Raw genomic sequence first — 19,643 nt, 5'->3', positions numbered from 1 at the left:
TACTAGGGATGGCCAAATCCGGATTTTTTTTTAAAATCTGGAATCCAGATTTCGGAGGGAATCCAGATTTCGAATTCAATCCATCCTGGCTCAAACTTATTTTAAATGTTTAAATAACACATAACCAAGTCTACTGAATATGTTTGCAGCTAATCCCAAACTGAGAAAGAGGAATAGTTGGCTAACTGAAAAGCAATGTGATCAGTGTTGTTGCAGTAGTATTGTACAACAGTTCTTGGTTTCGGCCAAACATGACCACATTGCTGGATGGCTCCTTATCTGTCGTAGCAGTTGCACAAGAGCAATATTTTGATAGATTGGACAAGTTCGCGCTTCAGTTTAATGCGCAAGCACTTTCTGACGCCGAAAGTATATAATCATTTGCATCTGCTTCCTGAGAATACATGCTTCGGAGCTTAAACAATGAAATCATATAAAACACAAAATGTCATATATATTTCTTTCTGCTTTCGACCAAACTTTTCTTGCTCTCATGCATGGGTGACATAGGGAAGAAGGTGCAAAGGGGTTTTTCAACACCCCTTAATTTTCATTTGCATCTGCCATGTTGCGTTATGTATGACTTACTAAAACTTTGTCGTTACATTGGAGTAACACCACTGTCTTTGTAGACAACAGACATTGACCCCAATCTGAAAGAGAACCCGCATTTGCTGTTGGGGGGGGGGTCTCTACAATTATTAGGGACTGTTGTCTTTCTTCCACCATTATTATTATTTTTTTTGTTAAATATTTATTTTTATTTCTTAAGACAGTAAATTGGTCATTGGCCTGCATAAACAAGCTTTGTTCATTTAAAATTACAAAACATGTGCTTGTAGTGGCCAAAACAAACAAAACTGAAACAAGACACTACTAGTCTTCAGTTTCATTGGCATATTTTCATAAAACCTATTAAATGTTCATTGGTATTTGATGTAATGGCTAAATAATGCATGTTTTCTTTATTTTCAACATTACACCCCCAAAATTTCATTCCGTGCCCCCTGAGCACACCTACATGATTAATATTGCCACCGCTGCTGCTCTCGTATCATTCGTACAAAAAAATATTCTGATTACATCTGATTGTTGCGGAACTGATCTCATGTACCAACTTTTTGTTAACCTGTACCAATTATTTTATGGTCAAAAATGAAAACAAAGTAGTGCAATCATTTCATAAAAGAAAGGAAATTACTATATTACTATGCAGAGTCTGCTTCTTTCATGCGCAGTGCCAGAAAATTTTGACCGGCTGGGCAGGAGCCAAATACTAATAAATTAGGGTTGGCAGATATAAAGTTTGAGTTTCACACACAGATGTTCCCTCGCCCTCTCCCAAATTCCTTTGTATTTATTTCATCTTTTCTCATTGCTGTTGTACATTTTATTTTTCCCTTCTCTGCTTGTATTACTCCCTCCCCCTTTCTCTGTGCTTTAAAAGACACATCTGCATGCATGGGTAATCCATTCACAAAATCTTCTATTAAAATTCTCTCTATCCCCTCCAGTCTAGAAAAAAGTAGCGAAAGTAACCGATGTCGCCACCTGTTGTAAAGCCTCTTCGCTAACCTTTCATATCTTTCCTGTCGGATCCCACTTTAAACTGTAGGTCCAGTCCCGATTAGCCTTACTGTGCAAAAACACCAACTCAATCTATCTATCTTTCCTGTGTGAATCTTGATATGGCCTTCCTACTTCTCTAATTTATGTGTCCTTTCTCTGATGCCCTTCAATTGCTCAGTATGTACTTCGCTTTGTACAGTCATGGACACTTGTGGGTTGTAACGATTCCATTGAAAGTTAATTGAATTGTTATAACCCAGAAGTGTCCGTGACTGTACAGAGGATATTTTGTCTTATCCCTTTAAATGAAGAAGAAATTTATCATAGCCCATACTTTATTAGTTGAACGATATATTACATTAATTAATTTGATTTATTTGTTGTATTTAACTTCGCTTTTCTTCCACTTTTGGCTAATCATGAAGGTGAGGATGAAATGTGATGAGATGAAGCAGACGAAGGGACAATCACAAACACACATGGTCAGATCACAGAACCATAAAAAAGCTCCACGTAGGATTGTACTGGTTGTGAGTCCAGACGCCATAGTCTCGTTAGTCTGCTAAATGCAGTCTAGGGCATACTACGTGGAAGACAGTCTGACATTGGGTTGATAGATTAGAGTTTATTGTTAAATTCATGAGACAATTATTAAAAATATGGATCGAAATCCATTTTCCCTCCAAAATCCACTTTCCCTCTGTAATCCGTTATCCTTCCAGAACCTGTCTTGCCTCTGTAAATCTTCTCGCTCCGAAATCCAGATTGCCTCCGAAATCCGGATAGTATATTTTCCAAATCTGGATTCCGGATTTTTTTGGCCATTCCTAGTGGGTACTCTGCAGCCAATCCATCTGCCTCTGTATTCTTGATCCAAGAAGTTTCTGACTGCAAGAACAAAATGGGGAAAGGTCCTGTCTTGCTGGAAGTGCACGTCATCCTTGATACCAAGTGCAACCAGCTGGGGAAGTAAGAATGTCTGCAGCATATTGAGGTCGGTAGCGCCCGTCATGATATATTCCTCTGAGAAGAAAGGCTCGATTAGGTGATCTGTCGACAGCGTGCACACACATTCAAGTTTGGGCTATCCCTCTTGTAGGTTTGGAATTCGCACACCAGAACGCACGATTTCAGCTCTGCATACCACAAAATGCACTGACTTTTCTGAATCGACGCCATCTTGGAATCACCTGATCGCTCGCAGTCATATGATCCTCTCAACGTGCAATTTTGCCAGGTAAAACTTTAAAGACTGCTGTGCAGTAAAAACTTTATTTCACTGAAATATCTCTGTTCGTTACAAAGTTATAGTGAATTTAAATGTGGGATGGACTTTAGGAAAACCCTGTACTTTGGAAAATAGTGTTTTGAAATCTGACAAATCATTTGTAGCAACCCTGTATCATTGACCCAACCCTAATTGTAGTTCACATCTCTCATGAATAGACAATAATCCTGTTACTTTACAGAAAAAAAAATTGCTCATTGATTTCAGAGACTCACTACCACCATTTGCAAAATACTGTTTGGTTTTGGCTTATATCTTAGTAATAATTTGTCAACTGCTTTGTATTTTCCTGGTAGTGTTTATTGTTTCTTCTTTTCACCTCCAGCATTTTTACCAGGCCACGAAGGAAACCAAGGAGACTATGTGCGAAGAGGAGCTACATTCCAATTCCTCAGAGTCCCTTCTTCATCCACTTCCGTTGGATGAGCCCCCAGTGGTCGTCAAGAGGAACAGAGCAGAACTGGCAAATACATACGAATGGATAGCTCAGCTCTCTGAACCTGGCTTCATCGCAACGCCAGTATCATGCTTTAATCACGTAAGCATTTTTTATTCTTTGTTTCGTTTCTTGATTTAAAAAAAAGCGCACGCGCACACACTCTCACTCTCACTCTCACTCTCACTCTCACTCTCACTCACTCACTCACTCACTCACTCACTCACTCACTCACTCACTCACTCACTCTCTCTCTCGCTCTCGCTCTCTCTCTCGCTCCCTCCCTCCCTCCCCCCCCCCCTTCTTTCTTTCTTATATTGTGGCAATTCAGATTCCTGTTTGTCTTGAAACAGACAAAGAAACATGGTCCCTGCTCAGTTCCCTCCGGTCTTAACATAGGATAAAGTTGTACATGAATTTGTGATAACTTTACGTAAGAAGCATTTTTTTCTTCTTTTGCTAATCAACAATACAGATCAGTCTTAAGTTTAATTTGAAGTGCCATATGACACTAGTAAATAAAAGACAAAATAGGTGTTTGTATAGAAAAACCTTTTTTCCCAATTTTATTCCTTTGTTCCAAAATAAATATATGTAGCATTTTTTAAGCTGTTAGGTAATCAAGTAAATATGGTGATCTGCTGCCCAATTAACTTGTAAACTCTTTATTTTTTTCAGAGACCTTTTTAGCCTACTGTGTGTAAAGCTTTTTGCAATTAACTTACTAATTAGATTTAAATTCACAAACTTAAAATAATTAGAACTTCATGAATTTAGTATTTGTACTATGTTGGTTATAAGAGTATTCAGGGATTTTGTATGTGTGTATGTGTACAATACAAAGTGTAACGTAAAAATAATGAAGACAACTGTCAGAATATGTAAAAACCTTTCTTTTTTAACTCTATTCTTCCTAAGTGCTGGAAAAATCATGGATAAAATTTATTTAAAATCATAACCTTTTGAGCCCTGAGAGAAGAAAAGATAATATTGATTGAAGCAATTGGACAACCAACCTTTTTTTATATAAATTGTATTATTGAAATGTGGAAATTTATTTTTAAAATTTGAAACTGTACTTGAATTTTGTCTTCATTCTCATTAGATGTACACAAAATATCTTTTTTTCTTCCAGGCTCCGCTTTCAGACTGCTGGGAAAACATAATAGTAGGCATGAAAGTGGAAGTAGAGAATACAGACTGTGAGAATTTCTCCGAAGCCTTCCCCGACTCATTTTGGGTTGCAACGGTGTTGAAAATTGCAGGTATGACTCCTTTCCAAAGTTGTCCGAAGTGTAAATTATTAAGAATAGGCAATGTTCATTATTTTGGCAACAGCATCTTACATAAATAACCCATGACCAAGGTCTACCTGCTGATTGCCGACTTCACTCCCACTTGCCGAGGTAGGAGATCATCCAAACAGTTATGGGATGACGTATGGTCAGTAGGATGTACCCCAGTCCTTGTTGTAGGTTTCCGTGACTGGGTTATGCTACTCATTCGTAACTCCCCAGTTTTCTCACAATGGTGCGTGACCACTGGTCCCATACACCGGCTGAAATCTCAAGAGAAATGTTGTTAGTTACACTTTCCCCAGAAGACTCAAATATGCATGCGTCCCTTAGTCGGAACCCAAAGCATGATGCCCTAGACCTCACGGCCATGGTGCAGGACATCTTGTGTGAGTTGTGACAATTTTAAAGCCAACCATATTTATAATTTTAATATTTTTTTAAGTACTTTTCACTGTTTTAGTTTAGGAGTATCAGCATTGGAATTTGTATTGGGTCAAGGAGGCATCAGGTCAGCTTTAATATTTTTAAATACTTGATTTTCCGTTCATTCCATGCAGGCAATTCTACAGGGTGGCTACTCACCGGGAATTCCTTGAATTCTGGGAATTATGCGTGAATTATTGGCTCCAGGAATTATGTGTGAATCCTACTTGAATTTTTCTCCGTAGACGTGAAAAATTACAACTTTTTAAATCCAAATCCTATTCACATCTTATGCAAATAAAAATTATTTTCGTAAAATTTTCTGGATCGCTTCGCTCGCAATTCCTGCTTTTGTTAGTCTTATTAAGTTTATAACAATAGCTAGGGGGCGGCGGGAGTCGTATCTGGGTGCCGAACTATCTAAATGAAAAGAAGTTGTAAAATTGATTTGATTTGTGGTTTAAAGTCCACTTTATGGACAGAAAAGCTAATCGGGACTGGACCTACAGTTTAAAGTGGGATCCAAACTACTGTGTCATGTGTTGAAAAAAATAATTGAAATCGTTGTTCGAACACAAATGCTTTAGCAACAACTTCTACCCCCCTTTTTGCATAATTTACGAGGATAATAATGTCTACTACTTCTTCTACTACTACTACTACTACTCCTGCTGCTGCTGTTTGTGGCTGTCCATTCATCAATTCCATTATATCACTCATCCCTATCTTCGAAAAGTAGCCGAACATGGCACAAAAAGCAAAGTAAAATAAAACGAATCAATAATAATCATTGGAAAGTCAGCCTTGAAAACTGGGAATTATACTTGAATTTTATCATGGTCCTACAGTAGCCACCCTGTTCTAAAAATGAATTACAGTGAACTCTTTTTAATTCCAACTCCAAGGGAACACAAAAAAAATGGAATTATCCAAAATTCAAATTAACAAAAACATGCAAGAAGAAAAATTAATAAAAGTACTGTACTACAGTATACAAGAAAAAGTATGTAGAAAAAGTAATAAACATGCATTGAACCTTACCACAAAAATTGCCATATTCAGGGTAGCTACCCACCGGAAATTCCAGGAATTATTGTTGAATTATTGACTCTGGAAATTATGCATCAATTATGCGTGAATAATAGAAGTGAAAAATTGTAACTTTTATTATTATTCAGAGTCCCATTAAATTTATACATATTTATGAAGCAAGTTGTTTACAGTATAGCCATTATTTTTATCGAGGAAGAAAAAGAAAAGAAAGCTGTGTTGAAAATGAAACCGAACTCTCTCAATTCCTTGACTTTGTTAGTGTTCTTTGCAGAGCAATCTACGATACCTAACCGACTGAAAATTAATGCAAACTAAGATATCTTGAAGTTGATTAGGTAAATGTGAGTTTGAAATTCTTATACAATTAACTATTTTTTTTGTAATTATTTTATCCCGTAACATTTGTGATCTGTGTTTGTAGATGTATTTCGAATCTGAGTATGTGAAATGGCAAATGTAAATTGTGCATCTTAAATTATATATTTCAAATATATGTGTTTGTGGCCTTGAATTTTTGGAAAGTTTGCCTTGAAAACTGGGAATTATTCTTTGAATTTTATCATGGACCTAGAGTGGCCACCCTGGTATTTTGTACATGGTACTAGCGCAAGCCAAAAACAATTCCTGGGCCTCCCCCATGGCGCAGTGGTAGCGTCATTGCCTTGTAATCAAGGGGTCCCGGGTTCGATACCTGGTGGAGGCACAAGTGGTTCGGATCCCACTTTAAACTGTAGGTCCAGTCCCGATTAGCCTTACTGTGTATAAGTGGACTTAAAACAGCAACTCAAACCAAACCAAAAACAATTCCTCTCGCAATAGTAATGTGGAACACACGTTTAACTGTATCAACATGCAAAATCACATACATGTCTAACAACATTATTTTTAATGTAGGTTGATAATTTGTTCAGCAGTATCCCGTACTCTTTAGTGATGTCACTTTTCTTCCTCACACCTCTTTCCACTTCTGTTTGAACTTCTACTTTTTCCTCTAATGTTAAGCTAGTGTATGCATCACACTTCGATACTGCGAACAAAGTACTTTGACCAGTCACAACTAGGGGCAGATAAGAACACTTTCAGAAATCATTGGCTAGTAGGGGTTCAAGGACAAACACCTGCACACAAAAAGGGTGGCAATCCCACATTATTGAGGATAGAGCGGAAGCTGCAAGCAGAAACTTTCTCCTCCCTATTGCTGTCTCAGGATAGGTGCCTTTGAATTATCAAATAAAAGGTTCAAAAATTTGAATTACATGTGAATTTTTAACATTGGTTTCAATAGGAATTTCATGGGGAATAAACTTCTTTTGAATTATCAAATAATTCGAATTATTCACGTTCAAATTAAAAAGAATCCACTGTACTTGCTCAATTGAGAGTACATTTTTTTACCCAGAATGGCAATTTCAGAACTTAAAAATTCACTCCCTTTAAAAATGTGTTTCCTAACAATATCATAACTTAAGGGTTTAAACACAGAAGGGTGAACAAGAAGAAAGGACGACAATTCATTACAGGGTCATAGTTCAATGTTTGCGACCTCCACCAACAGAGATCATGTACAGCACTTGTTCATGGCAAAATTGCATTCCAGTTGGATTTAATCTTGGTTAGTAACACTAGCAGTCCAAAACAATGTTCATAGATGCAGGCAATATGCACAAAGTACTAACCACATAGTTGCATGAAAAACCATAAATTATTAGTAATGCATTTCTTAAAAAAAATTGAATTAAAAAGTGTGCATATGCTTTTATAAAGGGAAAATAGATTTGAAGTGAGGAATCATTTGAGCATTTTTTTTTTTTTCATGTTTCATGTTCTATTCTGACCAGAACATGCTCTTTATCACAGATTATGTTCTTTTTCAGGATATAAAACCCTTCTGCGGTATGAAGGATTTGGTCAAGACAGCAGCAAAGATTTTTGGGTCAATCTCTGCTCATCGACCGTTCATCCTGTTGGTTGGTGTGCCACTCGGGGAAAACCTCTCATTCCGCCAAAGAGTAAGTTTACATTGAGAATACATTATTTTAGATTCAAACTGGCATTTCTTTCATTACATTCGTTACGAGAATGTGTCAAAAGTCCATCAAAAAAGTTTGTTCATGCAATATTCCTAATTTAATATTGCTTAAAATTCCATATCAATCCTCCCCTAATATCATGTTTTCCTGTTTTATTAATGTTGTATGTTGCTAATGTACTACACTACAATTGCTTTCTTACACATTCTTATTAAGCACGTATCTCTTTCCAGCAATCCAAAATAAATATAGCGATTGGAAAGAATTTCTTGTGAAAAGGTTAACAGGAGCAAGAACACTACCTTCCAATTTCTATAGTAAGGTCCATGATAGCATGAAATCTAGATTCAGGTAAGTCCTACCATCATTGCATTTGTAAGTACTTAAGTAATTTTAATGAGGTGTTCAGAGGTTTTTTACTTTTCGATGAGAATTTGCATCTTTTCTCTAGGTACTTCCTGTTCTCATTATGAAAGATGACATCATCCTTTGTATTATCTTCCATTGCATCCTCTTTTTCAGCAAAAAGTCTCCAAATGGTGTCTGCATGGTCTTGCTTGTACATACAAAAATAAGCAACCATCTAACTAACTAAAGTGCGCGTCAAATCTCCTGCATATGGCCTTGAAGTGCTGAACAGCACCAGCGAATCACAGACGTGCGGCGTTGCCTAGTTCAGAACCTGTTTCACCTCGCTACTAAATCGTGTACCTGGCGCTCGGATATAAATATATTATTTCAAGTGTCAGTAGTTCAACAGATGGAAAGATAATGAATTTGCGAGTATGTACGAAAAACAAGCGTGATTGTAGCTTATACCGTTCCCTCTGTAGAAGCAATGTTATTATAAACGTATTTGCATTGTATCGTTTTTGTTCTCCCTTCGTTCCTGTTGCATTCCGAAACTTTCCGATTAGCGAAGGGAACAGGGCAGGTTCGTTCCCAGTGATGGTAGAAGGAGAAATTGACGAAGAGGATACCGTCACTGTTCGTTTTTCCCACGTTTTTAGTGTGTGTGTGTGTGTGTGCAGCATGTCGTTGAGTAAACCAAGTGGTAGTGATAGCGAGAGAAGAGAGAACAATACAGTGTTGTACGAAGCCAGGCACGACAGGTGATTTTTCAGGTGTACAATTAAAAAAAAAAAAATGTTCGAGTGAAGAAGAGAGCAGGAAAATTGACTTTAAGAAGTGCCCGGCTCTAACAGCTCGAGCGTGTGGTGAATCAAGCTACCGTTTCTCGGATATGATCGGGGGCAAAACAGTGTGGATCGGGGCCTGCTCCAATGTTTCAATCACCTAGAAAGCACATTAACGTACCAAAAAAGAACGACAAACTTAGATAACTTTGAAAAAGACGTAGTTCGTAGAACCGTCTTTGAAATTTACGATTGTGGCGAATTTTCTACTGCCAAAAAGATAACGTACTCTTTACGGGACAAAATATCTTACAAAGGCTGTACAACTTCCACCTTGAGAATATTGAAACAATTATGCAGTCCCTCTGGCATAATCAGGTATGTTCTTTTCTCCCATTGAGTTTATTATATGTTATATTATCTAATGTTCCGTGCTCTCCGTGACAAGGCGTTTCGCTCAACCACGCTGTCTCTTTTCCGTGTGAGATTTCGACATGGCACCGCTGCAGTGCGCTGCTATTGGCTATCGCCATATGCAGGAGATTTGACGCGCACTATAACTCTCTAACTTTCTCAAATCCGAAGGTTCATGGCTGCAGCAACAATGGCCTTCCATCTGTCCCTATCCTGAGCAAGATCTATATACTCGTACTCTTTTCCATCCCTACCAATTTCCTTTAGGTCCATCTCAACGTTATCCCTCCATCTTCATCTTGGCCTTCGTACAGGTGTCTTACCATCAGGTTTCCCAACAAGAATCCTGTAAACTCCTCTTTCCTCTCCCATTCGTGCCACATGGCCTAAGTCTTCTTGATTTAATCATTCTAATAATATCTGGAATTACTGTTTTGTATATTTTAACTTTTAGCTTCTTAGATAATAAACGAGAAGACAAAAGTTTATGAAGAGAGAAGTAACATGCATTTCCTGAATTAAGCCTAATTTTTTTTCCTCTTTAATATAATTTTCACTTGTTAATATTACTCCTAAGTATTTGAATTTGGAAACTGGTTCAAACGAGTTGTTATCAATAATTAGATTTTGATTATTACCTAACACTTGGTTTCGGCCTGTAAGCATATATTTAGTTTTCTCTTTGTTAACTTCCAAACCTATCTCTTTAGCAGTTTTGAAAAATATTTTAGCATTATTCTTAATTGTATTTATATCATCCCCTAATAAGTCTACATCATCTGCATATCCTAACAACTGAGTCACACCGTTTAATTTTAGTCCTTCGTTAGTTTCTTTTACCTTCCTAACAGCATATTCTAAGGCAAAATTAAAGAGCAATGGAGATAATGCATCTCCTTGTTTTAACCCATCATGAATTGTATATTTGTCAGGCACATTAATACCTACACGAATTTTACTTTCTGTTTCACTGGTGCATACTTGTATCATAGTAACAATCTTCTTAGGTATTCCAAACTCTACTAATATATTATATAATTTATCTCTTTTGACTGAATCATACGCTATTTTGAAATCAATTAATAGCTGATGGACACTTTGATTATATTCCCGCTTTTTCTCAAGTGTCTGTCTGATGAGAAAAATTTGATCTGTAGTTGATCTGTTACGTTTAAATCCACATTGATAATCACCTATAATTTCATTAGCATATAGGGTTAGTCTTGTTAAAGAATGTTAGATAATATTTTATATGTTGTTGAGAATAGAGAAATTCCACTGTAATTATTGCAGTTCATTTTATCACCTTTTTTAAACACAGGAACAATTATGGATTCTTTCCACTGTTGAGGGATCTCTTCTTTATTCCATATTAAACAAATTAATTTATGAATTTGACATATTAATGAATTTCCACCATATTTAATTAACTCAGCTGGTATTAAATCAATGCCAGGTGCTTTGTTATTCTTTAGCCTTTTAATAGCATCTTTAACTTCAGTCAAGTTAGGTTCTGGAACTAATGGTTCTGCTATGTGTACTTCATTTACTTCTGAGTTATCTCCTACATGAACATTTAAGAGGTCATTAAAGTAGTTCTTCCATCTATTTAAAATATCGCTTGGATCGGCCAAAAAGTTAGTTTTTATCTTTTATCAATACCGGTGCAAAATGAATGTGAATTGCAAAATTTGCACAGTATCCATAATATTTACCCTCCTGATGTCAGTACATTGCTATCTGCTCAGGCATTAATCATTAATTTTGTAATCAGAAGCTCTCTATCACTGTTGATATATCCATCATTTCTGCTATTGTGTATCTGGCTTTTTTGCAGATGTGGCCTGAATTTGGAGGTTGTGGACAAGAATAGGATATCTCAGGTTAAAGTGGCCACTGTTCAGAAGATTGTAGGCAAAAGGCTTCACGTCAGGTATCATAATGCAATTCCTGAAGACAATGGTAAGTAAATGTTTGTATAATATTTCCTTTTATGATAGTTTTAAGCTGTTACTTGTACCAAACAAGTAGATACATAAATATGCAAACCCACTATATCCCTTTGCCCTGGGTGTTTTTGTCATATTTCACTAGTTAATTTCAAAATATGTAATGGATTTTCATTGTTATGATGTGTCATCTGACAGGCTGTAATAATCTTTTTTTCCTTTCCCCAAACTCCATTGTTTTCATGTTCCGAAAGGGCTTGTATTTATTTATTTAGCATTTGTTTCCCATGGTGAAGATTAAGGGTTGTACCTTGTCATACAAGCAACCATAATAAAGTAGTAGTTATCCACTTGCTCATTGTTTCAGTGTGGGGATAATTTATCATTGCCCACTAAGTACTATGAAACTACAAACTGTTAAAAATTCTTTGTGATTGGCCGCAGTACTCATATAGTGAACTTTGATGTAAATATAAAAGCATTTTTCCATCTGTGGTTATCATCAATCTCAACAAATAATAATCATAGATTCCCAGGTTCGAATCCCGCTTGGGCTTGGTTGTTTGTGAATGTCCATTCATCAATTTCATCACTCATCCCCCATCTTCGCAAATTAGCCAAGAGGCACAAAACCCGAAGTAAAATAAACTAAATCAATCAATCAATAATCATAGATATAACAATGCAGTTTTGTCTAATTAGTTAAAAACGAAAGCAATATTGAAGTTGTCTTTTGTAAAAAAAGAATCCTCTTCCATCCTTTTTTTTTTAAACTAATAGCCTACTTCATTTAAAATTTCATGCCTAAAATGGATGGTGAACATTTAACAGTTGAATGATTTTCCCTCATTATATTACATCATGGAATTACACGTTACAATTTTATAGCTCATTTACATTGCAAAATATGACACATTGGGATATTTTATGTTATATATATATTGAGGTAATATCACACATTTCTATCTATATATATCAAGTGAGAATATGCACTATGTAATATAATTTAGGGGTACAGGGACTTCTCAGACACCCTGTATACACTTATAGTATATTTTTGTACGTATTTCAGTGATTGAAACTTAGTTCTGCGTACATTTTGCATGTTTTTGGTACATAAAATTCTGAGTGTTAATCGTACTACATATACAGTGCCAAGCTACCATTTATCAGATTTTCAATAATGTTTCACAGCTCTTTCTACTTATCGACACCAGTTGATACACAAACAGAACAGTATATCTTGGTGTGGAATGATAGTGTTAACTTAGAACGATTTCTTCTCCAGGATTTTGGTGCCATGAGGATTCTCCTCTCATCCACCCCGTGGGGTGGGCCACTCAAGTCGGCCATAATATCGTAGCATCTGAGGAGTACTTGGAGAGGTGCAGCCTCCATGTTTACGACAAAGATGACGCCACGCCTGAACTGTTTGCTCAGTCAAAACCCCTGAATTTTCCGCCTGGCGTGGAGTTCAAGAAGGGAATGAAGCTGGAGGCCATCGACCCCCTCAATCTCTCTGCGATATGTGTTGCTACAATTATGAAGGTTAGTGGGAAGGCTTGGGTGTCTTGCGTGGCTCTCGTTTCTAGGTAATTGACTGGTTCCAGTGTATTCGTCAATTATTTTTGGAACTACTTCCTATATACAGGGTTAACGAGAATTAAATGCGGATGTTTTGTGAGGTTATTTTGAAGGATACATTACACATTTGTTTTATTATGTTCAGCAGCTCAGATTCTACACCTCACCTGTAATACGTGGTCTCAGGGGGTCTACCCATCTAGAGAACTTGGAAATTCGGGAAAAGTCAGGGAAATTTACTCTTATTCTGAAAAATGAACATTTTTGCAGTAATGTACTGGAAGTAGGTTTTTTGAACAATGAAAGAAAGAAATTACTAGCAAGAAATATAAAACTTATTGTTGACAAACTATACTTCAGTTTCATTAACACTGAGTATTACCAGCAGTTACAGTAGGATCTACTAAAATAGGTGGCTATTGGAATTTCCTCTTTCTTTTTACATTTTTGTGTTGTGTTTAGTAGATGTTATTATTAATACAAATGGGCAGAGGCATGGATATTTTGTTTTTGACGAAAACATGAAATGTGAAATAACACATTGTAATGTTAATTTTTAATGTTTCAGAAAGGTGTGAGGTTCATTTTTCTACCCTCTTTTGTCATGAAATAATGCGAAATAATCGCAATATGCAAAATAGACTCTTAAATACGAAATTTAGTGCTTATCAATGTGACACTTTCTGAATTTTGAATTATCCTGCAAGGTATACAATTCACAGAATATTGATTAATTTTGCTGTAAATATTTGAGAAGCAAAAATGGAACCCTTTATACAGGAATAAATTTAATACTCTGTTAACTACATAAATGTGCTGTTAGAAGGGTTATGTTTATTTTGTGTAATAAGTGCAGTTTTTAAATCAAATTTAGGATTATATTCACAATTTTCAAACCAAAATGTTATTTTATCTAGCACTTTTGAACCCAAAATTGACTGTTTTGTACCAAAATTTTTCTTTTTCATTTACCAAAAATATGTGCCTCAACAAATGGGTCATTTCATCTCAAATCATACAGGTAAGTAATAAATGTGTCACCTTAGAATTACAAAAGCAGCTGGAAAAATATATGTTAAAGGAACACATGACATGTCCAAAAATGAAATATTTTCCTTTTATGTTGATTTGTTAGTGTTACAAGCTCACAAAGAAATAAACTATTTGGTAAAAAAATTTATGCAAGGAAAATTATGCAATTTTTAAACCACTATAAATCAAAAACCAAAGATGGTAGAGACTTAAGGTTTCCTTTATTTGAAAGCATGTTCAAAGAACCTGCAAAATCTTATTAAGGAACATATTTATGAAACCCTCTTCAACTAAATGTTTTTTTTTTTTCATTATTTATTTATTTATTTTTTTAAGAACCACAGGACAAGAGTTTTGCTGGGATAATAGACTATGGAAGCTGATCTATTAGCAATGATATTTTAATTATATTTTTTATGCCATAATTGTTTACTATTTTCATAAAAAAAAAATATTTGTTAACGATAAGTTAATATGTGCCAAGTATTACATGAAAACTCACCTCAGATATCCCTTCCCAACAGTAAATTTCTCTTCAGTGTCACTGCTTATCAAGTTTACATATGAAGTGAATATTCTAAAAGCTTGGTTCTAAGTATGGTGTTAGCTAGTTAGCTAAAATATAGTGACATGTTTAAATACATGAATTGCCCTAATGGCTTTAGTCTGGAAAACCTGGAAAAGTCCGACGCCCTGGTTGGAAGTAGCAGCACAAGGGGGAAGTGAGGACAGAAAGCGGAATAACAGCAGGATGTACATAGAACATACAAGATAAAGCTGCTTGTGTCCTGTGGTTGGTGGAACTCAAGTCTGTGATTCTGATGCAAAGCCATTTAGATGTCAGGAACAATCTTTATGGCCAACAGACTGTTCAGTTAGTGCTGAATTCATTTTAGTTCCTAAATCATCTCTTTTCTTACTGTGGAAACTGTTTTCAGTTGCTGAAACCTCACCAAACCTCACCATTAATTCTTGGAAACTCTGTATATTTTCGATATCAACACCACTGGTATCAATCAATAATGATACATTAGCATCTGTAATGTCCCTAACAATTAAGATAAGGACAGAACATTTTTAACACCAAGTTGCCAAATTTGATTGTATAAAGAGACAGAATAAAACAATAAAAAATATGAGATTTTTATACTTTTAAGTAAAGCTGAGCCTATAGCATTACACCAATCGTTGAAAATTGTAACAATTCAAATTAATTCAGAATATGTATAAATTTTGCAGACCCCAAGACATCCAGACTGTGGAAAGTATTGGCAGGCATCGGTGATTAAATCACAACCAGTAACAGTCTTAACAGCTCAGCTCTACTTTTAAATGTTAACCTATCAGACTTAGTTATTGCCTTTCATTGTAATTACTCAACTCAAAGAACTACGTACATTCCAGGTGCTGAGTGATGGCTACATCATGATCCGAATTGACGGCTATGACTCCGATGAGACTGGATCAGACTGGTTCTGCTACCATGCCTCGTCTCCATGCGTGTTCCCAGCTGGCTTCTGCGAACTCAACAGCATCCCGCTGACTCCCCCGAAAGGATATGAAGTAGATTTTGAGTGGAATAAGTACCTGCAGGAGACGAGTGCCATAACGGCACCCATCACTTTGTTCAACAGGGTAAGAAGGAGCTTGTACTTGTTTTTTTCTATTTGATGTCTCCTTCAAGGCATTCAATGGTCAGAATGAATTATGTAGTTTGAGTGGTCAGCATAACTTAATATGAAGCCAGAGGTCAAGGTCCCATGGTTGAACCCTGGTTTCACCAGTTCATCATTTATCCTCATCACAATTAACCCAAGAGGTAAAGAACATAAATAACCAAAATAAAAACAGGTGGTAAAATAAAGAAAATAGTTTTATCTTTCTTCATTATAAGCAAGTGAAGTGCAGACATTTAAATTTAGCATGCAATGTTAATTGGATATTATCCATTGTTTATGTTTAGTGCTTTTAACTATACCTATTCAAACAATACCAGGTTGAGTCAAAAGTTCGTTCATCTTTTCATGTGGGAAGCAGTAAATCTGGAGAAAAAGCCTGGAAAGCCAAACGAGCACCTTGGGGTGGGCACGTGACGTGCACAGGTGACAAAAAGTGGATCTTTCTACGATATTCTGCCAGTGGTAAACAGTGGTTGCGGCCATGGCAAGAAACAATGCCACTTGTTCAAAGGGAATGGTTTGGAAAGAAGGTCATGTTGTGCATATGGTGGAATATCGTTGGTCCATTGTTCTGGGAACTTGTACCAGACAGTCGTGCTGTTGATGGGAACCTTTACCCTGTGCAACTGCAGCGGGTCCATGATGCTATGCTCCAGAAGTATCCAAAATTGATTGATCAGAAGAGAGCATTGTTTCAGGTGAATAACGACCCATGTCACCGGTCACGAAATGTTATCCAGAAACTGCAGGACTTGAAGGGAATTAATGTGTTGCCCCATCCCCCATGCAGCCCTGATCTCGTGCAATCCTATTACCATTTGTTTCGCTCTCTCGTGCATTTCCTGCAAGGATGACAGTACGACACATTGGATGCTGTGGAAACAGAGGTGCATGAGTTTTCAGCCTGGAAACCAGCCAAATGGTATCGTCGTGGGATCGTGGCTCTCACTGAATGTTGGCAGAAAACCATACAACAGAATCATCTATACTTTGCCGAATAAGTCGAATGTTACGCCTTATGTCTCCCGTCTCAATGTCCTTGTGCAAAAACGAACTAACTTTTGACTCGCCCCCTCATATGTTTTGAGAGATCACCTTTTCTCTTGTCTTCAGGTGAACAAATTTGTTTTTATCTGTGGTGAGGATCAAACTGAAAGACCTGTGGTTTTACTACAAATCCAGGGTGCTATCCAACTGCTAATTTTTGCTCCACTTGTGCTGGTATTTCTAATTTTTGAGGGGAGGGGGTCATCTTTGCTTCACTTCAACACTGGGATGACTTATAGAGTTTTGACTTTTCCAGGTTAGTTGTTTGTGTAATACTGTTACATTGTTCCACTGGATTCAGTGTGGTTCATTCCATGCATGTTGAGCAGTTGTTTTAATAACTCTTCTGTTATTGCAGAAGATTACACAGCAGAGATTTAAGGGTTCTGTTTTGAAACCAATAAACAATTTTTGTTTAGTAATACAAAAATTATGCAATTTTGTGCCAACACTTTCAAATCATGGTTATGGAAGTGAAATATTTGAAATTTTGGCTCTTAGTTATTTAAGTGTTGCAGTTTAGTGTCTGTTATTTGCTTCTTTATTTTTAAGGCTTATTATTGTGCACTTTTTGCATGCCTATTTGGACAGTTTTTTTGTGAGTATAGGAATCCAGGCTTAGGTTAAAATGTCTATGCTAATTTAAACATAGTCTACCCATTAATACTAGGGCTTAGAAGATACCATCTGTCTTTTTTAAGTATTGGTTAACATGTAACCCATACATGTCAGTCTCAGAGAGTCTGCAAAAATGTCACTCAACATTTTCAGTGTGGAAATTATGCAAAAGGCATAATTTTCCTTATTTTTCATAATCATTGTGGAGAGAGAGATGGATTTTATGATTAAATTATCATCTCGTTTAAAATTATGAATATTTTAAAGTAGAACTGTGGTGTGTAAAGTTCCAATTAGAAACTTTTATATTAAAATTTATACTTATTCAGAACTGCTTTGAATTGTTACAATTTTGAAGTGTTGGTATCAGTAGGAATCACTAAGAGTAAGGATGGACTGATATGAATTTTTGGTTAATACCGATAAAGCACCAAAATAAAATTTACCAATAACTGATATTTTACTGATTTGATATAAAATTCCAACTGGTTCTTGGACGACCTTAATAAACGTATGTTACCATATGAACCAAGCTTTTGCAGCGTAAAAGAAGCTGCATATTTTGAGACATTTAGAATATGTGGAATAAGAGGTAAGATACGTTTATATCCGATTCATCCACCTACAAGCCCACCACGGTTGATTCATCCACCACACACCTGGATAAAATTCGGGATTTTGTCTACTAAGGACCCACTGAAGGTCTATCCAACTCCACCATCTCCTCACTCATACCTGACAACCCCTGCACTCCCACTTTCTACCTCCCGAAAATTCACAAACCGAACAATCCCGGAAGACCCATTGTGTCCAGCTACAATTCACCCACTGAATGCATATTAGCCTTTCAGACTCTCACCTCCAAGCCCTGCTCTCCTACCTCCGTGACACCACAACTTACCATCTCTACCACCAAACACTGTCCTCACAACAGTTGGTCACATCCCTCTACACCAGTATTTTCCATGCCCATGGCCTCCATGCCACGGAATCATTCCTTAATAGCCGACCCAAACCCCACAATCCCAGCACTCACTTCTTGATTCAACTAGCCAACCTTGTACTTACCTGCAACAACTTCTGCTTCGGTGACCAACATTACCTGCAGATACGTGGCATAGCTATGAGTACCCGCATGGCCCCCTCTTATGCCAACCTTATGGGCAGGCTGGAACAGGAATTCCTCGACTCCCAGCAACTGAAGCCACTCCTCTGGCTAAGATTCATAGAGGACATTTTCTCCTCTGGACACATGGCGAACCGTCCCTCACTACATTCCTAAACCAACTGAACGACTTCACTACCCTCAAATTCACCTGGTTCCACTCCAGACCAAGTGACCTTCCTAGATGTGGACATCCACATTGCGGGTGACCACTTGGAAACCTCCATACACATCAAACCGACCAATCACCTCCAGTATCTCCACTACTCCAGCTCACACCCATACCATACCAAAAAAGCCATCCCATTTTCCCTAGCTCTCGGAGGCCAGCGCCTCAAATCATCCCCCTCATCCCACCAAAACTACAACCTACGCCTGCACCAAGCCCTAACTAATCGTGACTACCCCTCCACCCTCATCAACAAACAGATCACTAGAGCCACCTCCCACAACTGCACCAAACAACCCAAAACCAACCCTCCAGCTCAGATCACCCAATACCACCCCCACATTACGAAAATCAGACATACCCTCCACACCAACAGCCATAACACCACCTTCAATAACTGCTTCCGTGTTGCCATCATCCATCTTTTACCCCCCCCCCCCCCCCGCTCTGACACATCTTTCCGCAGGCGATGGGAAAGGGCCTATATAACAGGCATGCATGCCACTATACTCCCAGGCTCAACCTAGCCAACCAGGAACCCTTTCCTCTCCTCCCCAAAATTACCCACCCACCTTACAGTAAACACTGGTTAAAGCACTTCTCGTCATCTATCAACTGTTTCTGGCAACACTGATCATAGAGACGCTACGGTCAGTATTCTGTGCCTCTTCTCCAAGTAACGCCAATCTTTCTCCTCCTAACTTGAAAATGCAACTCAGATCGCGAAATATAATTTCTCTTCGTGTGGTAAGT

At 37.2% G+C, this 19,643-nt stretch overlaps 1 protein-coding gene across 3 annotated transcripts in view; it reads left to right on the top strand.

The window, feature by feature from the left end:
- Positions 1–19,643, top strand: part of LOC145989765 (MBT domain-containing protein 1-like) — a 65,892-nt gene that overhangs the window by 29,726 nt on the left and 16,523 nt on the right. For all 3 annotated transcript variants that reach the window (XM_083125075.1, XM_083125074.1, XM_083125076.1), the window contains exons 5-11: positions 3,183–3,395; positions 4,429–4,558; positions 7,942–8,076; positions 8,331–8,448; positions 11,485–11,609; positions 12,885–13,144; positions 15,617–15,847. In XM_083125075.1, the coding sequence (XP_082981201.1) occupies positions 3,183–3,395; positions 4,429–4,558; positions 7,942–8,076; positions 8,331–8,448; positions 11,485–11,609; positions 12,885–13,144; positions 15,617–15,847 (1,212 nt within the window). The remainder of the gene's footprint in view (positions 1–3,182; positions 3,396–4,428; positions 4,559–7,941; positions 8,077–8,330; positions 8,449–11,484; positions 11,610–12,884; positions 13,145–15,616; positions 15,848–19,643) is intronic.

Source organism: Lepisma saccharinum, chromosome 7 (genome assembly GCF_977018435.1).
Source record: "Lepisma saccharinum chromosome 7, izLepSacc3.1, whole genome shotgun sequence".
NCBI lineage: Eukaryota > Metazoa > Arthropoda > Insecta > Zygentoma > Lepismatidae > Lepisma > Lepisma saccharinum.
This window is presented reverse-complemented; position numbering and strand designations above follow the sequence as displayed.